At 67.5% G+C, this 16313-nt stretch overlaps 3 protein-coding genes across 3 annotated transcripts; all 3 read right to left on the bottom strand.

Moving 5' to 3' along the window:
• Positions 1-444: 444 nt before the first annotated feature.
• Positions 445-6272, bottom strand: CHLNCDRAFT_140061 (hypothetical protein; the record flags this gene model as incomplete). The annotated part of the gene is made up of 22 exons (XM_005843612.1): positions 445-500; positions 739-829; positions 1033-1087; positions 1286-1311; positions 1442-1501; positions 1723-1796; positions 1960-2046; positions 2183-2277; positions 2508-2595; positions 2740-2810; positions 3033-3103; positions 3274-3353; positions 3513-3624; positions 3858-3958; positions 4131-4313; positions 4522-4579; positions 4885-5043; positions 5237-5283; positions 5424-5484; positions 5546-5654; positions 5865-5971; positions 6132-6272. 22 exons carry the CDS (start codon positions 6270-6272, stop codon positions 445-447), a joined length of 1932 nt encoding a protein of 643 aa, XP_005843674.1.
• Positions 6273-7603: 1331 nt separating this feature from the next.
• CHLNCDRAFT_140060 (hypothetical protein) lies at positions 7604-9988 on the bottom strand (the record flags this gene model as incomplete). Its single annotated transcript, XM_005843611.1, has 7 exons — positions 7604-8113; positions 8276-8433; positions 8598-9118; positions 9265-9345; positions 9471-9562; positions 9706-9848; positions 9934-9988. The coding sequence occupies 7 exons, from the start codon at positions 9986-9988 to the stop codon at positions 7604-7606; spliced, it is 1560 nt and encodes a 519-aa protein (XP_005843673.1).
• A 678-nt stretch (positions 9989-10666) lies between these two features.
• Positions 10667-12685, bottom strand: CHLNCDRAFT_27784 (hypothetical protein; the record flags this gene model as incomplete). The annotated part of the gene is made up of 7 exons (XM_005843610.1): positions 10667-10727; positions 10905-10968; positions 11143-11211; positions 11493-11655; positions 11975-12106; positions 12314-12391; positions 12557-12685. 7 exons carry the CDS (start codon positions 12683-12685, stop codon positions 10667-10669), a joined length of 696 nt encoding a protein of 231 aa, XP_005843672.1.
• Positions 12686-16313: the final 3628 nt, after the last annotated feature.

The following is a 16313-nucleotide window of genomic DNA, read 5'->3' as shown; positions in this document are numbered from 1 at the left end:
AGAGGCCCGGGGTGCGGGGGGAGGAAAGAATCACAGGGAAAGAGGGCAGCGCTGCATTCAAAACGAAAGGCGGATGGCACTGAGGGAGACAGGAAAATGGCATGGAGAGCACAAAGGTGGGGAGCTGTTCTCCGAGTGGAATGAAATGGGTTGGGTGCAAAGCGTGGCCGGGCGCGCTGCTCAGGCGCAGGGCGCTGCAAAAGGGCCGGACGGCGGGTCTGGCATGCGTGGGGGCGGGTGGCCAGGCAGGCGGTCTCACAGGGAGCGGTGGAAGGGATCGGTTGAGGCGTGCTGGGCAGCGGTCGGGGCGATGCGCAGCCCGCGCCGCCGTCGACGTCGCGGCATCGGCGCCAGGCGGTGTCGATCGGCGTGCACGCCCCAGGTCTGCTGCCGCAGCCAAATACACCAGGGTGCTGTGCCACAGCAGCACGTTTTCTGTGTTGTTTACCGCTTGACGTGCCTCACATACGAAAGCGCCAGGAAGGCAAATCCGAAGAAGGCTGCAGGCGGAGGCACGGGAGGGGAGATGGGCAGGCAGGCGGGACGGCTATGGGTACCGCGGTGAACAGGCCCTCGAGGGCAGCGCCCAGGGCCAGCAGGCGCCGGCCCCGTCCTCCCCTCCGCCTCTCAAAGCAGCAAAGCGCGGCACAGCCGCGCACGGCGCAGCGCCGGCGCAGCGCAGCCCTGCTGCCTCTCCCCTTGCGGCATGAGCACGGCAGCGGCAGGGCAGCCGCTCACTGATGAAGAAGCAGGCCTCGATGACCAGCCAGACCCAGGGGTTGATGCCGGCCAGGCCGTAGTAGTCCAGCACGGTGGTGCCCTCCACAAACTGCGGGGAAGAAAGGAGGAGGCAGCAGAGGAAAGCAGCAATGAGCGCCTGCATGCCACACGTGGCCAGGTGGCGTGCGCAGCCGCTGCTGCCGCCGCTGTTCCTCCTCCCCTCCCTGCCGTGTGACTCCACCCCCCCAGCATCCTGCTGCCCTCTGCCCTCTCCAGGGGGGGCACCACCCCCTGGGGCCCTGCCCCGCCCACCTGCACATTGCGGTCGCCGTTGAACTGGTTCTTCATGAGTGCCCCCCACGCATACCTGCGGTACCACCCGAGGCAACCAGAGGCAGGGAATGTGACGCAGCAGGCAGTGAAGGTACCGCAGCTGGGCGGGGCATGTGATGCAGCAGGCTTGTGATAGGGCAGCAGGGCCTGGCCGGGCCCCCCTGGCAGCTGGCAGGCGCTGTGCAGGGATTGGGCATGGCGCCGCAGCAGCTTCCAGGCAGCTGACGCTCACTTGAGGAAGTCGATGTAGCTGTACCACTGCAGCGACAGTGCGGGGAGGCAGGGTGGTCAGTGTGCATGCCGAGCCGCGGAGGCAGGCGCCACGGAGGCAGCAGAGAGCAGGCGGCGGCAAAAAATAAAACAGGAGGCGCAAAAACCAACATCACACCTTCCAGTAGTTGGGGATGGCATCAAAGCGCACCAGGAAGCCGGAGAAGAAGAGGAGGGACTGCGGTACAGCACAAGACAGGTGCAGGCAGGGGTAAGCCATGATGGCCGGTTTCTGGGTATGGGCGTGTGCACAGCCACATGCGTGGGGTGTTGGTGTGTGCGCAAGGCAAGCGTGGCGCAGCTGCCTCAGGCTCGCCCTCCCGGGCCGAAGAGCACGACTCCCTCTGCGATCTGGGTCCCAGCCAGCCCGCCTCCAGCCCACCGCAGCCCGCCGCTCACCACGACATAGGTGGGCAGGGCGGCATTGGCCACATCCATGTTGGGCGAGAGGGCGGCGACGGTGTAGGCCAGCACTGCAGGGGCAGGGAGGGGAGGGGGCATGGGCAGCGTCAGCAGAGGGTAGGGCAAGCATCAGGCGAGAGGGCTCGCTCACGCCGCGCCGCCGGGCCCTCTCGAGGCATAGGGCGAGGCAAAGGATGCAGCGGGAGGGTCGTTCCTAATGCTTCGCTCCCTCACCGATGCCGGTGGACAGGGTGACAAAGTAGATGAGCCAGAAGATGGCGAAGCTGCCCTTCAGCGCCACCGTCCAAAACACCAGGTTGGCTGCGGGGCCGGGGGCCGTGGTGGAGGGGTGTGCTGGTTGGGTGGCTTGGTTCGGGCAGGTGGGGTGGGCTGGAGGCCAGGCACCACAGACAGCGCCCACACCATGGCAGGCTGGTGCACCCAGCGGCAGGCTCACCAAACACGATGGAGTTGATGAGGGCGATGCCCAGCTCCTCCAAAATCTTGGCCACAAGGTAGGTGATGACGCGATAAAGGCCGTCGTTGCGCTCCCTGGCGGTGGGGGTACAGGAGGGCGGTACAGGCTGGTGTGGGCGGTACGTCAGGCGGTGCGGGTTGGGGGCGGCGCCAGGCGGACGCACGGGCGAGCCAGAGGCGCCAGAGGTGTGTGAGGGAGGGTGTGTGGGCGCCCGAAGCGCATTCTGCTGCTTGCCACAGCGGCGCGCTCCCAGGCCTGCCCAAGCAACGGCAGCAGCTTCGGCCCCCGGCTGCCGGCGCCCCACCTGACAAACAGCGGGCGCTCCAGCACGATGGCCGGCACGTAGCTGGCGGCGCCAAAGGCTGGAAGGCACACCCACATGAACAGCACGGCTGCAGCATGGCACCGGGGGGGCGCGAGCGGCAGGCAGGCAGGCATAGGATGGGGCGGGGCGGCCGGCAGCAGGTTAGCGGGACGGCCCGGCTGGCGACAGCGATGCACCATACAGCATCGTTCTAATTGAGTTTTATTCGCACCCGCGATGTTGGTGATGTTGTCGGGGTTCATGTTCTTTCCCACTTTCCAGTAGAGCGTGAAAATGATCAGCCTGCAGGGTCGTTTGTGTCGTTGGCGGGGCAGCGGGCGGCGGGCGGGCGGGCTCAGGCATGCATCAGCGGGCCAGCGCGGAGAGCGGCGAGAGGCCGGCAGGCAGCAGCAGCTTGGCGAGCCAGTGCTGGGGCAAGCAGGCCGCACGCATGCGGCGAGCAGGCGGGCAGGAGGCCGCAAGCGAGGAGCAGGCACACAGGAAGCAGGGGGCAGCCCTGCTCACGAAAAGATGAGCTTGTCGGCGACGCGTGGGCCCAGGTAGTCAGGGGACCTGTAGTTCTTGGCGGTACGGTACTGCAGAATACAGAATGGTACCGCATGGCAGTGCCAACATGCAGTGAGGAGGAAGACAGGGCATGCCCGTGCAAAGCCGACCAGCGTGCAGCAGCGGCCGCGCGCGAGGGGTGGGGAGGGCCGGCCGCAGCTGGTCCTGCACGGGCGCTGAGTGCCTCCTCCACTCCCACCTTGAACAGCGTCTTGAGGGCCCACCAGAACGGCGTCACCGTCTCCCGCTTCACAGCCATGTCCTTTTCTGTGGCCTCGTCTGCAGGAGGGGGAGGTGCGTGGGTTGATGTGTGAGTTGGTGGGTGGGTAGGTGGTGGTACTGCTGCTGCCTGCCCGCCGGCGGGCCTGCCCTGCCCACCAGGCGCGCCCCAGCGCTGCCTGCCCGCCGCGAACCCCGCCCTGCCAGCCACCCGCTCACCCATCTCCTCCGCCTCCACCAGCAGCTGCTCCAGCTCCTTATCGGCGGCAGCCTTCAGCTCGCTGCCCGCAAAGGCGGCGGCAAAGTCGACGGAGCGGCCCTGGCGGTCGGCCTGCAGATTGAGTTGGCGGCGGGTGGAGGTGGGGCAGGCAGGCGAGGGGCGCCGCGTGTGAGCAGGCGGCACCAGAGCAGGGCAAGGGCAAGGGCAAGGGCAAGGCCGCCACAGCCAGCCGCGACCCCATGCTATCATCTGGGTCGCATCAAGTTGTCTATGTCGAAAGGCAGGCTGTAAACACATGAAGCGGGAGCAAGCAAGCGGGAGCATTCACCCCGCCAGCCGGGCACCTGCGTGGTGAGGTCCACAATCCACTCCGCCTCGTTCTCGCCCTCCTTGATGCCCGCGATGGAGGGGCAGCGGGTGTGGAAGTACTCGATTGCCAGCTTGCCTGCGCGGCATGGAGGGGGCGCGGGGTGGTTGAAGGGGGGGCAGCAGGGCTGAGGGGCGGGGCGTGAAAGCAGGGGCTGTCAAACAAAACACACAAACATCTGGTAAATCGCAAGACCACCAACAAAACAAAGGCAAACAACAAAACATGGCAGAAGTAAACAAGCGCCCACCGTTGGGCCCAAAATAGACGACCGAGCCGCGCAGGAGCAGCATGAGGCGGTCGAAGAGGTTGAAGCAGTAGGGGGTGGGGGAGTGGATGGTGGCGCACACGGTGATGCCGTGGGAGGCCAGCTGCTTCACCACCGTCATCACCTCGTTGGACGTGTAGCTGTCCAGGCCCGACGTCGGCTCGTCTGCAACCAGCCCGGGTGGGAGGCATGCAGGCGCGTTTGGGTGGTCAGCAGCGCCGCTGTGGCTGGCGACGGAAACCAGCCACAGCGCCCGGCAGCACGCGCAGCCGCGGCACGTCCCGGCCGCGGCCGGCGGCGCCCAGGGGCAGGCCCCGGCCGCAGCGGGATCAACTAGCTACAGGTGGGCGCGGCGGCAGATGGCGGCGCGCACCCAGGAAGAGCACGCGCGGGTTAGTGACAAGTGCAATGCCGATGTTGACGCGCTTGGCCTGGGGCACAGGGCGGGGGGGGGCAGGGTGGAGGCGCGTGAGAGGAGGAGCGCGCGCAGCTGGCTGCCAGGCTCTCCTCGTGGTCTCAAGCTGGGCCCAGACAGAAGGTCCCACCCGCAGGCCGATCCCTTGCAGCCAGCCCCGCACAGCCAAGCGCGGCTCCGGCACCGGCAGGTAGCACCAGCAGCAGCAGGCCAGCCCAGGCAGCCCTTCCCACCGGCGCCATGCCCAGCCCACCCCTCGCCATCAGCCCCCAAACCACCCCACCCCGCCCCATTCCAACCGCGCCCCAGCCCCAGCCCCACCTGCCCGCCTGAGATGCCCTTGGAAAGCGCGCTGCCGATGAGCACGTTGCGGCAGCCCTCCAGCGCCAGCACGTCAATCAGCTCCTCCACCGCCGCCTTCTTGACGTCGTGGCTCTGAGAGATGGGGCGCTTGAGCTCCGCAGTGTACATAAGCATCTCCTGCAGCAGAGAGGGAGCGGGAGGGAGCAGGCGGGAGGGGCGCGCGTTGGGTGTTCACATGATGAGCACGCGGGTGTGAGAGCACTCCACATGGCTGCGGCTGGCGGGCGGCAAGTGCAGGCCGCGGGGCACTTGCCCCCAGGCCGGCAGGCTGGCAGCACGTGCAGCCGGCGGCCTCCCTGCCGCCACCCACCTCGACAGTGAGAGTGCCCAGCAGCGTGTCAAACTGCTCCACGTAGCCTGCGAGGGGAGCGACAGCGGACGGAGCAGGGCGCGGCGTTTGCGGCAGGGCACAGCGCGCTCACGGAGCCCTGCAGCGCGGCGGCGCCCACGGCGCTCACCCACCTGTAAACCGCCGCAGGAACTGCAAGAAACAATACAAGCGGTGGCATAGGGACAGAATTCAGGCGCAGGGGACAGGTGCGGGGCATACAGGCAGGCCTGGCGCGGCGGCAAAGGAGACAACGCAGCAAGGCAGCGACCGTGCCCCCCGGCTGCGCACCTGCGGGGTCGGCTTGTTGCCTGCAAACGCAATCTGGCCGTCCATGTGCCCCACAGTCTTCCTGCCGGCCAGCAGGTCGAGCAGGGTGGTCTTACCGGAGCCGGAGGGACTGCAGGACAGAGTGGGGGGAGCGGGAGTGAGGCGGGCGGGATGCGGGGCGCGGGACGCGCAACGTTTACTGTTAGAATTAGAAGTAAAATGCGAAGGGTACAATCAATGTGGCTTTGATGTAATCCCTGCTGCTCAGGAAAGGCAAGCACCGGCAGCTCTGGCCGTGAATGTTGGTGCGGCGGCGCGGCACAGCGGGGCGGGGGCCCACCCCATGAGCGCCGTCATCTCGCCGGGCAGGATGTAGCCGCCCACGTCCTTCAGCAGGCTAATGGATTCCTTTTTGTTCTGGCTGTTGATCACGGTGTAGGTGACATTCTGCTCGGGGCCAGCACGACGCACGCACGAGAGGCCAAGGGCGAGTTAGGTAAGGTTAGGCGCCAACGGACGGCTGCGCCGCCGCCGCTGCAAGCAACTTTCAGCTGGCGGCACCACACGGCGGCCGCCTGGGACAAGCATTGTGCACCACCTGCCCTACCTTGACGGACACGACCATCCCGGCCGACAAGAACGCCTTCGAGAGCGCCTTTGACATCGACTTGCCCGGGCGCGAGTGGCCACCCTCGGAAGGGTTGTAGCCATTGGTGTGGCCCTTCTCAACGTCGGCATCCGCGTCCATGGCGCCGGTCCGCTGCACTGTTGGCTGGTGGGGCTTTCAAGTGCAGCCCGGGCGGGAGCGCAGCTTGCAGCGGTGCAGGCGGGCTATGCAGGCCTGCAACAGTGCAGAGCGTATCGAAGCGAGCGAAAAATGAGGGGCCGTGCTGTGCGTGGTGAGGGGATGAGGTAAACGGCGACGGCGGGCTGCGGCTGCCGGCAGATGCATCTGCCTTGAATCAGCTGCCGGGAGCTGGCTGGGTGGGGCTCCGCTAGTGGGAATATGCAGAACACTCTGATGAACTGGGATCAGCAGCCAGGCGAGCGCATGCTGTCAAATGTGCCACCACCAACCAACCTCTCCAACCGACAGCGGCGGCAGCTGCCTGGAGGGGCGGGCGGGCGGCACGAGCCTCAGGCATGAGGGATGTCTGGTGCATCCGCACGACTATGCTGCCGTCTGAAGAGCGTGGAGGTCTCTCCGTTGCGTGACACTGGTACCTGCAGCAGCAGCCCCGGGCCGGAACGGGGAGCTGATGCCCCTTGGGTACTGCCAGAACTGCCGCCCAGGTGACAGAGGCACGTAGGGATGACAGCCAAGCTGCCTAGCCCAGCCTCTCAAACACTAACCAGCTAGTCTGCAGCGCTTTGGTGGCTCCGGCCAGCCGACTGCCTCATCTTATTTGGGGATGGCAACAAGGCGGCAACGGTTGACCGGAACCGGCGTTCACCCAAACTCACCCAACAGACATGTCCAATCAAAGGCTGCCTGGCAATTTCCACGCGGCATGCGAAGGTGAACGCTGGTACCCCCTAATGCACGCCATCATCAGGCGCACTCCAGCTGGCGCTCATTTTTTCATGTGATCATCCAATAAGGGTCTCTGGGCCAGACGTGACAGCGGCAGAAAGCAAACGCAGCATGCAAGAACGAGAGGGACAGCTCAGAATCGAGAGGTAGACAGCGGGGAACAACTAAGAATCGAGAAGGGGACATGTGGCAAGCGCATGCACTCAGGGCAGGAGAGTGTAGCAGGGCAGGCACCGCTGATGTGCCGGCGCAAGAGAATGGCAGGCCTGAAGGATGCTACAGTTGAAAAGGGCGGGAGGGAGGGATTAGAAGGAAGAACAACAAAAAAACAAAACTTCATTGGGCGAGGCATATATGCACATCCGTGTTGTGAATCGTGCTATGAATCTGTGCAGTCCATGCAGGCATCTCATCTGATGGATCAGCAGATAAAAGGGCCCAGTAGCAGTAAGAGGTGGAAGCAGGGGAGTTGGGTTTCAACGGAAAGAGCCAGCAGGGCAGCAGCAGCGGTGCCGGCATGCATGCAATAGTACACATTCTGGGGCTCAGGGGTAAAGCTGCTGCTGCCCTGGTGGTACCATCGCCGGCGACGCGGGATAGAGCTGCTGCCCGACAGAGGCCTGCCGGGATGGGGACGCCAGCTGCGTTGGGAACGCGAGCAGCATCGGCGGGGGTCGGTATGGCGATGCTGGTGGCGCATGCTGCTGCTGCTGCTGCTGCTGCTGCTGCTGCCACAGCAGGCTGGGATGCCGCGGAGGAGGCCGCTTGGGGCTCAGCTGGCGCTTCAGCGTCGCCTGCCGCTGCGGGGACAGCGGCGGCGGCACCGGCGGCAGGGTCGGGGCCAGCCGGGGCGCCGTCGGCGCCGTCTCTGCCTGCCGCGATGCCGACAGGGTGCGCGCTGTGGCCGCTGCCGCCACATACGCTTCTGCGTCAGACGAGCGGTTGTGCGCCTTGATGAGGCCGCCAGGGCCGCCGCCGAGCTGCGAGCCGAGCGCCTCGTCCGCCGCGGCCGCCAGAGCAGCGGCGGTGGTGGCGTCAGCCCAGAGCGCCAGGCGCTGCAACTCACGGGAGGCGCGTGGGGCGGCACGTCAGCACCGGCAGGCACGCAAGCAGGCAGGGGGGCGGCCTCTACCTGTGCTAACGAAGCAGCGAGCAGCTGCTCTAACCCCGCCTCGACCCCCAACCCTCCCAACGGCCCCCATCACTACTCTCCTCACCTTGTCCACCGCCCGCAGCTCCCGCACCGGCCACACCGCCACCTCCCACAGAACTAGAGCTACCGTCAGCGCCACTGTCGCCACATACCCCGCCCAGCAGCCGATGTTGAGCCAGGAGAAGGGGCCCCGCACCAGGCTGACGCCCAGGGCCGCCACGCCTGCAGCAACAGAGGCGGCAGCACAGGCGGGGCACAGGCAAGGAGATGAGCAGGCGCCAGCGTGAAGGCTGCAAAGGTGTCGGCATGCCGCTGCATGCACAGCCCGGCGGCAGTGCGCTTGCACACGTGGGGAACGTGCAGGCAGCTGGCCCCTGGTGGCCCACCTGCCACAGCCAGCAGCGAATAGGCGGCTTGGAACAGGCGCACGCGGCGCTTGAGGCGCGTGTTGAGCACCGCTGCCACCAGGCGGGCCGACGTGACCCACAGCGCGGCCAGGAATGCCAGCGTGAAGAGCCCCTGCGCGATCACTGCCGCCGCAGGGAACACGCAGGCCGTGCAGCCGCCGCCGCCAAGCTCCTCCGGCTCCTCCGGCGCCGCGCCGCCGCTCCCCGGCGCTTCCGTGGAGGCCAGCATCACAGGCTGGGCCCCGGCGGGTGCGCCCGCGGGCAGGCCGACGTCAGTGTCGGAGGTGCCGCACTGCTGCGGGCTGCCTGCCCAGTAGGTGGCGAAAAAGATTCCAAGCACGGAGCGGGGTGAGGCCTCGATGGGCCTCCCCTGGTACTGCACAGCCACCCCCAGCCAAGCGATCACCGACTGTACCGCCGCCACCGGCAGCGTGCACAGCGCCGCCAGGCCCAGCAGGCGGGCGTTGGGGTGGCGTGCGGCCTCGGGCCGGTGGCGCCGGCTGCGCCAGGTGGCAGGTGGGATGCAGCAGGGTCAGCAGCAGGGTCAGGAGCAGCAAGCACAGAGCATTGAGGAGAGACCCAGCAGGCGTGCGGCACTGGAGCATCGACAGCAGCAAGCACCAGCAGCCTATCCCAACTGACCCACCTGAGCGCCGCCGTGAGCATGAGCAGGGCTGTGAAGGCGCAGAGGGGCTGCAGCAGGCCCAGCGACACAGTCAGGTAGATCCTGCAGCAGAGGGACAAAGGAAGCCCAGGCAAGCGGGCGGGCAGCTTGGTCGTGGAGCGCGGCAGAAACGGAGGCTGGCATTTTGCATGCATGCATGCAAGCTGGCTGGTGCCACACACCTGCACATCCATCCCGCGCCTGTCCAGCTGGTGATGCTCTGGGGCAGCACAACCGAGTTGGCTCCCCAGAGGATGCTCACCCGCAGCAGCTGGGACACCTGCGGCAGCGCAGGCGTGGCAGAGCAGGACAGCGTGGGAGCGGGAGAGTGAACAGGCACACCGCCAGTCGCATCCCTGCGTGATCCAAGCCGCCAGGTGGTGGCAAAAGCTGCAGAAGGGTGCTGCCGCTGCGCGCGCTCACCGCCCAGGCGGCTGACAGCAGGCTGAGGGCCACGCGGCCGCGCCACAGCAGCGAGAAAGATCCGCGTGTCGGGTCCTTGGCGGCGCGGCGCCGCCAGGGCACGGTGTAGGCGCAGGCTGCCAGGGCCAGCACCGCTGTGGCGCCTGCAGGGGCAACGGGGGCGGCTCAGCCGCTGAGCAGCGCCTGGGAGACAGCCAAGAGGCACCTTGTCAGCCGGCCAACACTCACCCGCGCAGCCAATCACCGCCCAATCCACCTGCTCCTGGGCCTGCAGGCTACTCATCGCGAGCGGCTGGAGCGGCTCCTCTGCTGGCACTCAGCAGCGGGCATCAACCCGCCACCAACTGCACGCACGCCCCGCCAACCGAGCGCCAAGTGCCGCTTGTGAAATTGGGTTCACGGGTGCTGCAGTTCCTCCGCTGCAGTTACGGAGGGCAGGTGCCAGGCGGTTAGCCTGCCTACTCACCGCCCGCAGGACGAAGGGGCGGGAGGAGGCCAGGTGCGGGTTCGGTGTGCAACAGTAATGCGAGCGAGCGAGCGCAGGCAGGCATACGGCGAAACCCAAATGCGGCGCCAGGTTGGCAGGCGCCGAGGCGCGTACCGCACCGCCACACCCTCCCCCAGCTGCCTCAGCCCCCAGTGCCGTCTATACAGCCTTCCTAGAAGGTGGAGCCTTACAAAGAGCAGGTGCATATAGAGAGAGAATAGAAGGCTGCCCAGCGGCGGGGAGAGGGCCCCGAGGGCGGCCAGCGGGCCGCAGCTCCCCGCTTAAGGAAACGAACAGCAGTAGTTCCAGAAACAATTTGGCGATACCGAATGCATAAAATGGAGTGGTGCTACGCTGGAGTGGCTTGCCGCGAGCGCCACCCGCCCAGTGCGTGTGTGGCGGAGGTGGAGCGGCTTGGCGCCACGCTGCGGCCAGGACTCGGGAGCCAGCCCAGTGCGCCAGCCAGCAGGCCCCTCACTCAGGCACGCCAGACCAGAGCGAGTGCGCGCCGAACAGCAGGAACAGCACGCCGCCGCTGCAGCGCGGCAGGGAGTTGAGGGTGCGTCGGTGGGCAGCTGTGCGCTCCCATGCCCCAGCAAACCCCACCGCTGACCGTGGCTGCCAAGGCCAAACAGGCAACTGCGCGGTGCATGCCAGCCAGCCTACAAGCCAGCTGTGAAGCGCAGCAGGGAGCAGCAAGGGAGACACTCACAAGTAGGCCACCATGCGCTCGTGGATGTGCTCGGCCAGGTGCTTTCCACCCAGCACCGCCGCGCCTGCACACGTGGGCGTGTGGCACAGCAGGCGGGGTGACCGTAAGGGGCGCAGCAAACAGCGAGCGAGCAGCGCCGGCCAGCTGTCGTGAGGCCCTTGTGCCGGTGAGTCCTGGAGCAACCAGGAAGCACGTCGCGGCCGCCCACCGAGCAAGCCGCGCCTGGCTGCCCGCCCACCTGTGCACAGCGCGTGCCCGACGATGCCGCCCAGCGTGACGCCGAGGACGTCGGAGGCCGCCGCCAGGCCTGCGCACGCCGAGCAGAAGGCCCAGGAGGGCAGCCGTGAGGCGGTGCGGCAACTATCAACATCCCACATGCAGCACAATCGTGACAGCAGGGCGGCTGGCGGGTGGGCCGTGGCGCCGCCGACGGAGCAGGCTGCCCTCTTCTTGCGGGGTGCCATCTGGCCAGTGGTCGCCCCCCACCACACACACCCACACAGCAGGCAGCAGCAGCGGCAGGCAGCAGCGGGGCGGCAGGGAGCAGCAGCGGGGCGGCAGCGGGAGAGCAGGCTGCTGCGCTCTCACCGATGGTGGCGATCTGGCTGCGGTCCCCCCACTCCGCCAGGAAGGTGAGGGTGAAGGACTCGAGGAGGATGGGCGACACGCAGCGGCGCGCCGCCGCCAGCAGCGGGTGCAGCGCGCCCACCTTGGACTCGGGACCGCTGTCCTTGGGGGACTTGGGGGAGGACTGCGGCAGGGGGCGGCGGGGAGGGGCGCCCGGTGTGGGCGTGCGTGTGTGGGTGCGTGTGTGAGGGCGTGTGTGTGTGTGTGTGTGGCCCCGGCGCAGCACCTGCCGTTCTGTTCAGCCCAGGCGCCCCGGCCACGCCGCGGCGAGCTTCGGGCTGCACCTTATCCACCTGTGCAGCAGCCCATCCACTGATACCCTGCCCGCCCCAGGCCAGCCACACAGAGGCGAAGCAGCAGTACACGAAGCACTGGCAGCAAGCGTCGCGTCGCGGCGACGGCGGCGGCGGCGGCGGCGGGCCCCCGGGCAGCACCTTGTCCACCTGCAGCTCCTTCTCCACCTCATCCAGCTCCGACTCCCCCGCGTGTGCATTGGTCACCGCCTCGTACAGCATGCGGGCGCCGAAGAAGAAGAAGAGCGCGGTGGCGCCGTAGTGGGTCCACTTCTTGCTGATCTGCGGGGCCACAGGGGTGGCGGGGGTGGCACACGTGTGAGGGGGGAGTCTGCGGCGCTGCGCTCGGCGCTGTGACGGCAGCGGCAGTGGCCAGGGGGCGGAGGAGGAGCGGGGAGGGGTGCGAAGGGAGGCGGAGAGGCGGCATGCCGGGAGGTGGGGAGCATCTGCGGCGAGCGGGGTAGCAGTGGGTGAACAACAACAACACACCAGGTTGGGTGCGGCCCAGCCCAGCAGCGCCGACAGCACGGTCATGGCCGCCAGGGCGCCTATCGCGCCCGCAAACACCTGCGTGGGAGAAGGGAAGAGGCCGCACGCGGCGAGATAAGAGCGGCAGCAGTGCTTGGCGGCGGCGGCGGCAGGGCTTGCTGGCGACTCCCCCAGATTGCCCCTCCGCCTCTTGCGCCAATCCTCGACACTCCCTGCTGCTCCTACCGCTCCCCAGCCACCCACCAGCTTGCGGGAGTGCCTCATGGCAAGGATGGCGGCGATGAAGAACGTCTTGTCGCCGATTTCCGACGCCAGGATCACGCCCCAGCTCTTGAAGAAGCCCTCGAGGAAGTCACCGCCAAGGGCGCCCATCGCACCAAGCCCTTCTGCGTTAACTGGGCGCGTCAGCGTGGCTGCGTGGTGCACCGAGCGCACTGCGCCTGTACCTGGTCGCTGGCGGCCCGCCAAGCTGCCCTGTGCTGGGCGGGGCGGTTCAGGGGTTGCTGAGAGTGTGTGCGGGGGCCTGGCAGCAGGAGGCGGTATTGATCGCCAGTGCAATGGTGCGTCTCGTGATGGAGCACAGACGAGCATGAGGCAGCCGGCTTCAGCCCAGAGCACAGCACACAGCAGAGATGGGCGCGCCGGGCCAGCTCTCTTGTTTCGAGAGTTCATCATTCCTGAGCACTTGCGCAGCACGTTGATCGTTCATCTGGGCGCCAGTTGCGCAAATGGCGCCGCTGTTGCTCGAAGATGAGCCCGTGCCGCCCGACCAGCTGCTCCTGCGCGCTCTGCGCTACGCACAGATCGCGGGGTGCACGCAGGCCACGATGGGTGAGCTCCCGAAGCGTGTTTGCTGTCGCCCAGTCTTGCTCCGCCGCCACACCCCCGCCTTGCGCCTCGCCGCAACCCACAGACGACCTGGCTGCATTTGTGCGTGACCCGATTACCGCCGCCATCCTGGCGCTTCCTGCCGAGGCGCTGGGTGCCTATCTGGTCAACGATGCTTATAAGCCGCGTATGCACAAGTGAGGGTGGTGATGAGGCACCTCGTTCATGCCATGCGAGGCCAGCAGGCGGCCCCCCTGCCTGCGGGCGCTGCTCCTGACGCACTGATTGTATGTGTGCGCAGGCTGTATGCGCGGTACATGCCAGGCGTGGTGGCAGACTTTGAACTGGCGGTACGCAGGACGCCCGTACCGCTGGCCGCCATCCGGCGCGAGGTGCGGCGGCCAGCCGCCGAGGGCCGCTTACACCCTTCCTGTGTATGCTCCAGGGGGGTTGCTCCGCCAGCGCGGCTGTGCACTGCTGCGCCCCTTCATGCCGCAGCCAATGGGCAGCTGGGCTTGGCGAAGGGACCTGTTGTGTGCCTGCAGGATCCAGAGCTTTGGCAGCTGTTCCAGCAGGCCTGCTCGCAGCGGCTGGGCGTGCCGCCCTACCCACCGCCCGTGGTGCAAGCCCTCAACACCCGCTTCGCCGGCTTCCAGTGCTCAGAGGCGAGCGCGGGGAACGCGCTGCACTGCTGCCTGTAGAGTATCCTGCCGGGCTGGGCCGCGGCTCTACCGCCTGCCGTCGCAGGCGCCGGCAAGGCAGCTGGTGCCAGGACTGCACCGCACCAGGCTACCCTGGCCTCCAACAGCCGCCGCCCCCTTCCTGCCACCCGCCAGCAGGCGATGCTGGCTCGAGGCGGGCAGCACGGCGTGGCGCCGGTGAGCTGGCAGGAGCTGGGCGGAGAGCTGGTGGCCTTCAGCCATGGTGCGCTGCCGGGAGGGAGCTTCTGGGCCTGCTGGGGAGCGGTACTTTCGGGCAGCTGGGGAGCGGTACATGAGGATGCCTCACCAGCAGCTTGGAGGGCTGCAGGAGTGTTGTGAGCAGGGGCAGCGAGCAGCCAGCCCACTGCAATGTCCTGTGGCTGACCACATTTTCTTTCCTCCCGTTGCTGGCTTTCGCCACCGCCGGCGGATCGCAGGCCCGATCGAGGCCGCCTCCCATGCGGAGACCACGCTGACGCAGCTGGTGCAGGCGGCGACGCTGGCGGCGCAGGTGGGACCCAGGCCGCGCCCCAGGGCCGGTGCCACCAGAGGCCCTGCATGCCAGAGATGGTCGTGTTTGCATGCTGCCGCGCCTACCTTCTTCTTTCCTCCTCGAGGCGACGGCAGCATGCCTGAGGGGGCCGCGCCCGGGTCAGCCCGCTAAGGTGTTTGGAGTCCGCAGCACACGTGTGGCTGCTTTGCACCCCCGCAGGTGCGGCGCCTGGTGCGGCAGCACGGCGTGCGCCTCTCATCCACCGAGCTGCTTGCCAACTCTCTCGCGAAGCTGGCGGCAGGGGTGCAGCGGCTGGCTGAGGAGGCAGCCGCGCAGGCAGCACAGGCGGCCAGCGACGACAGCTGCGGCGCCGGCGGCCAGCCGCCGGCGATGATGCTGTTTGCGGGGCGGCGCAGCAGCAGCCGGCGCTACCTCCTGCTGCAGAACTGGTGAGCTGGCAGGGGAGCTGCAGGACGCTTCTGGCCGCGGCCATGCAGCAGCACGCTGCGCAGAAGGAAGCCGTGATTGCTGGGGCCCTCGGTCACTGCAGCGGCTGCCTGATGTCGGTGGCTGTACCGCTGCTTTGCACGGTGTACTACTTGTCCTGCAGGTACTGCATTCACCACCTGCCCGGCTATGCGGGCACCTCTTCTGTGCTGGCGGTGGTGGTGCTGGAGCGGCTGCTGCGGGAGCAGCGGCAGCTGCAGCAGTGCCAGCAGCAGCAGGAGCAGCAGCAACAACAGTGGCAGCACCAGGATCAGCGGGAGCAGCAGCAGGGGCAGGGGAATACTGACCTGAGGCTGGTGGGCACGCTAGCGCACGAGGTGCGCGGGAGGCCTGCTTGGGTGCCCCGCTGCTTCTGCACCACTGGAAGCTGCCACCTGCTGTGCAGCACCCAGCGTGGGCACTCTCTGCCTTATCAGCCACCCAGCCACGGCAACACAACCTCCCTTCCTGCCTCAGTATGCTGCCTCGAGCCGTGTACGCTGAGCTTTATCGTGCTGTGCTATGCTGTGCTGTGCTGTGGTTCAGGTGATGATGGTGACTGACCAGCTTCTGGGCTGCTTCGATGACCTTCACCCCAATTGCTCCAGCAAAGGCGACGACGCAGGCGGCGGCGGCAGGAGCGGCAGCAGAGGGGGCGAGACCGGTGCCGCCACCGCTGGCGGTAGCCCCACGCAGATCTGCTCCCTGCTGGCCCACCTCCTGCTGCTGGCGGCAGGGGGCGGCGTGCACCAGGCCACCGCCCTTGCTGACACATTTGGTAAGGGAGCAGACCGGCGCCCTGCTAGCATCCTCTCCCAGGGAGCTCATCCTTGTACACCAGCCAGCCGTGCTGGCTTTCGTGCCACAACCGCTGCTCGGAGGCTGTGTTGGCCACTGCTCCTGCCCTGAGCCCCCAGCACCAGTTATCTCCACGCAGCTCCCTGCGGCGCGCTGCTCCTCTGCAGGAACCCGGGGCTTTGTTGGCGCCGCCCTGGCGGCGCGCCTCCCCGAGGAGTTTCGGCGGGACATGCAAGAGCAGTACCCAGGTGCCCGCCAACTTCCATACGGCTTCCCTGGCCACGCCGGTGCCTGCACACATGCTGCGCCCTCGCCGTGCACGACCGCCCCCTCCGCTGGGCAAGCCAGCCCTGCCCGGCTGCCTTGCTCCTCCCAGCACTCTGTTGCACCCAGCAATGTGCATGCCGCTGTGACCTACCCTCCGTCCTGCAGACCAGTGGGCGGCGCTGTCTGCGGCAGTGCGGGCGCGCGGCGCCCTCTGCTTCGACCTCTTCTCCACCTGGAGGATGGACAGCGGAAGCTACGAGGATATGGTACGGCCGCCTGCAGCAGCACCTGCCCGTGCACAGCTCGCTGTGTGTGTGTGGTGGTGGTGGTGTGTGTGTGTGGGGGGGGGGGGGGGGGGGGAACCCCTCTGGGTGGGTCGGGGACAACTGGTTTCCTGCTCCCCAAAACTGGGCTTTGGTGGGGTGGG

This window comes from Chlorella variabilis, assembly GCF_000147415.1.
Source record: "Chlorella variabilis unplaced genomic scaffold CHLNCscaffold_28, whole genome shotgun sequence".
In the NCBI taxonomy this organism is placed as follows: Eukaryota; Viridiplantae; Chlorophyta; class Trebouxiophyceae; order Chlorellales; family Chlorellaceae; genus Chlorella; species Chlorella variabilis.
This window is presented reverse-complemented; position numbering and strand designations above follow the sequence as displayed.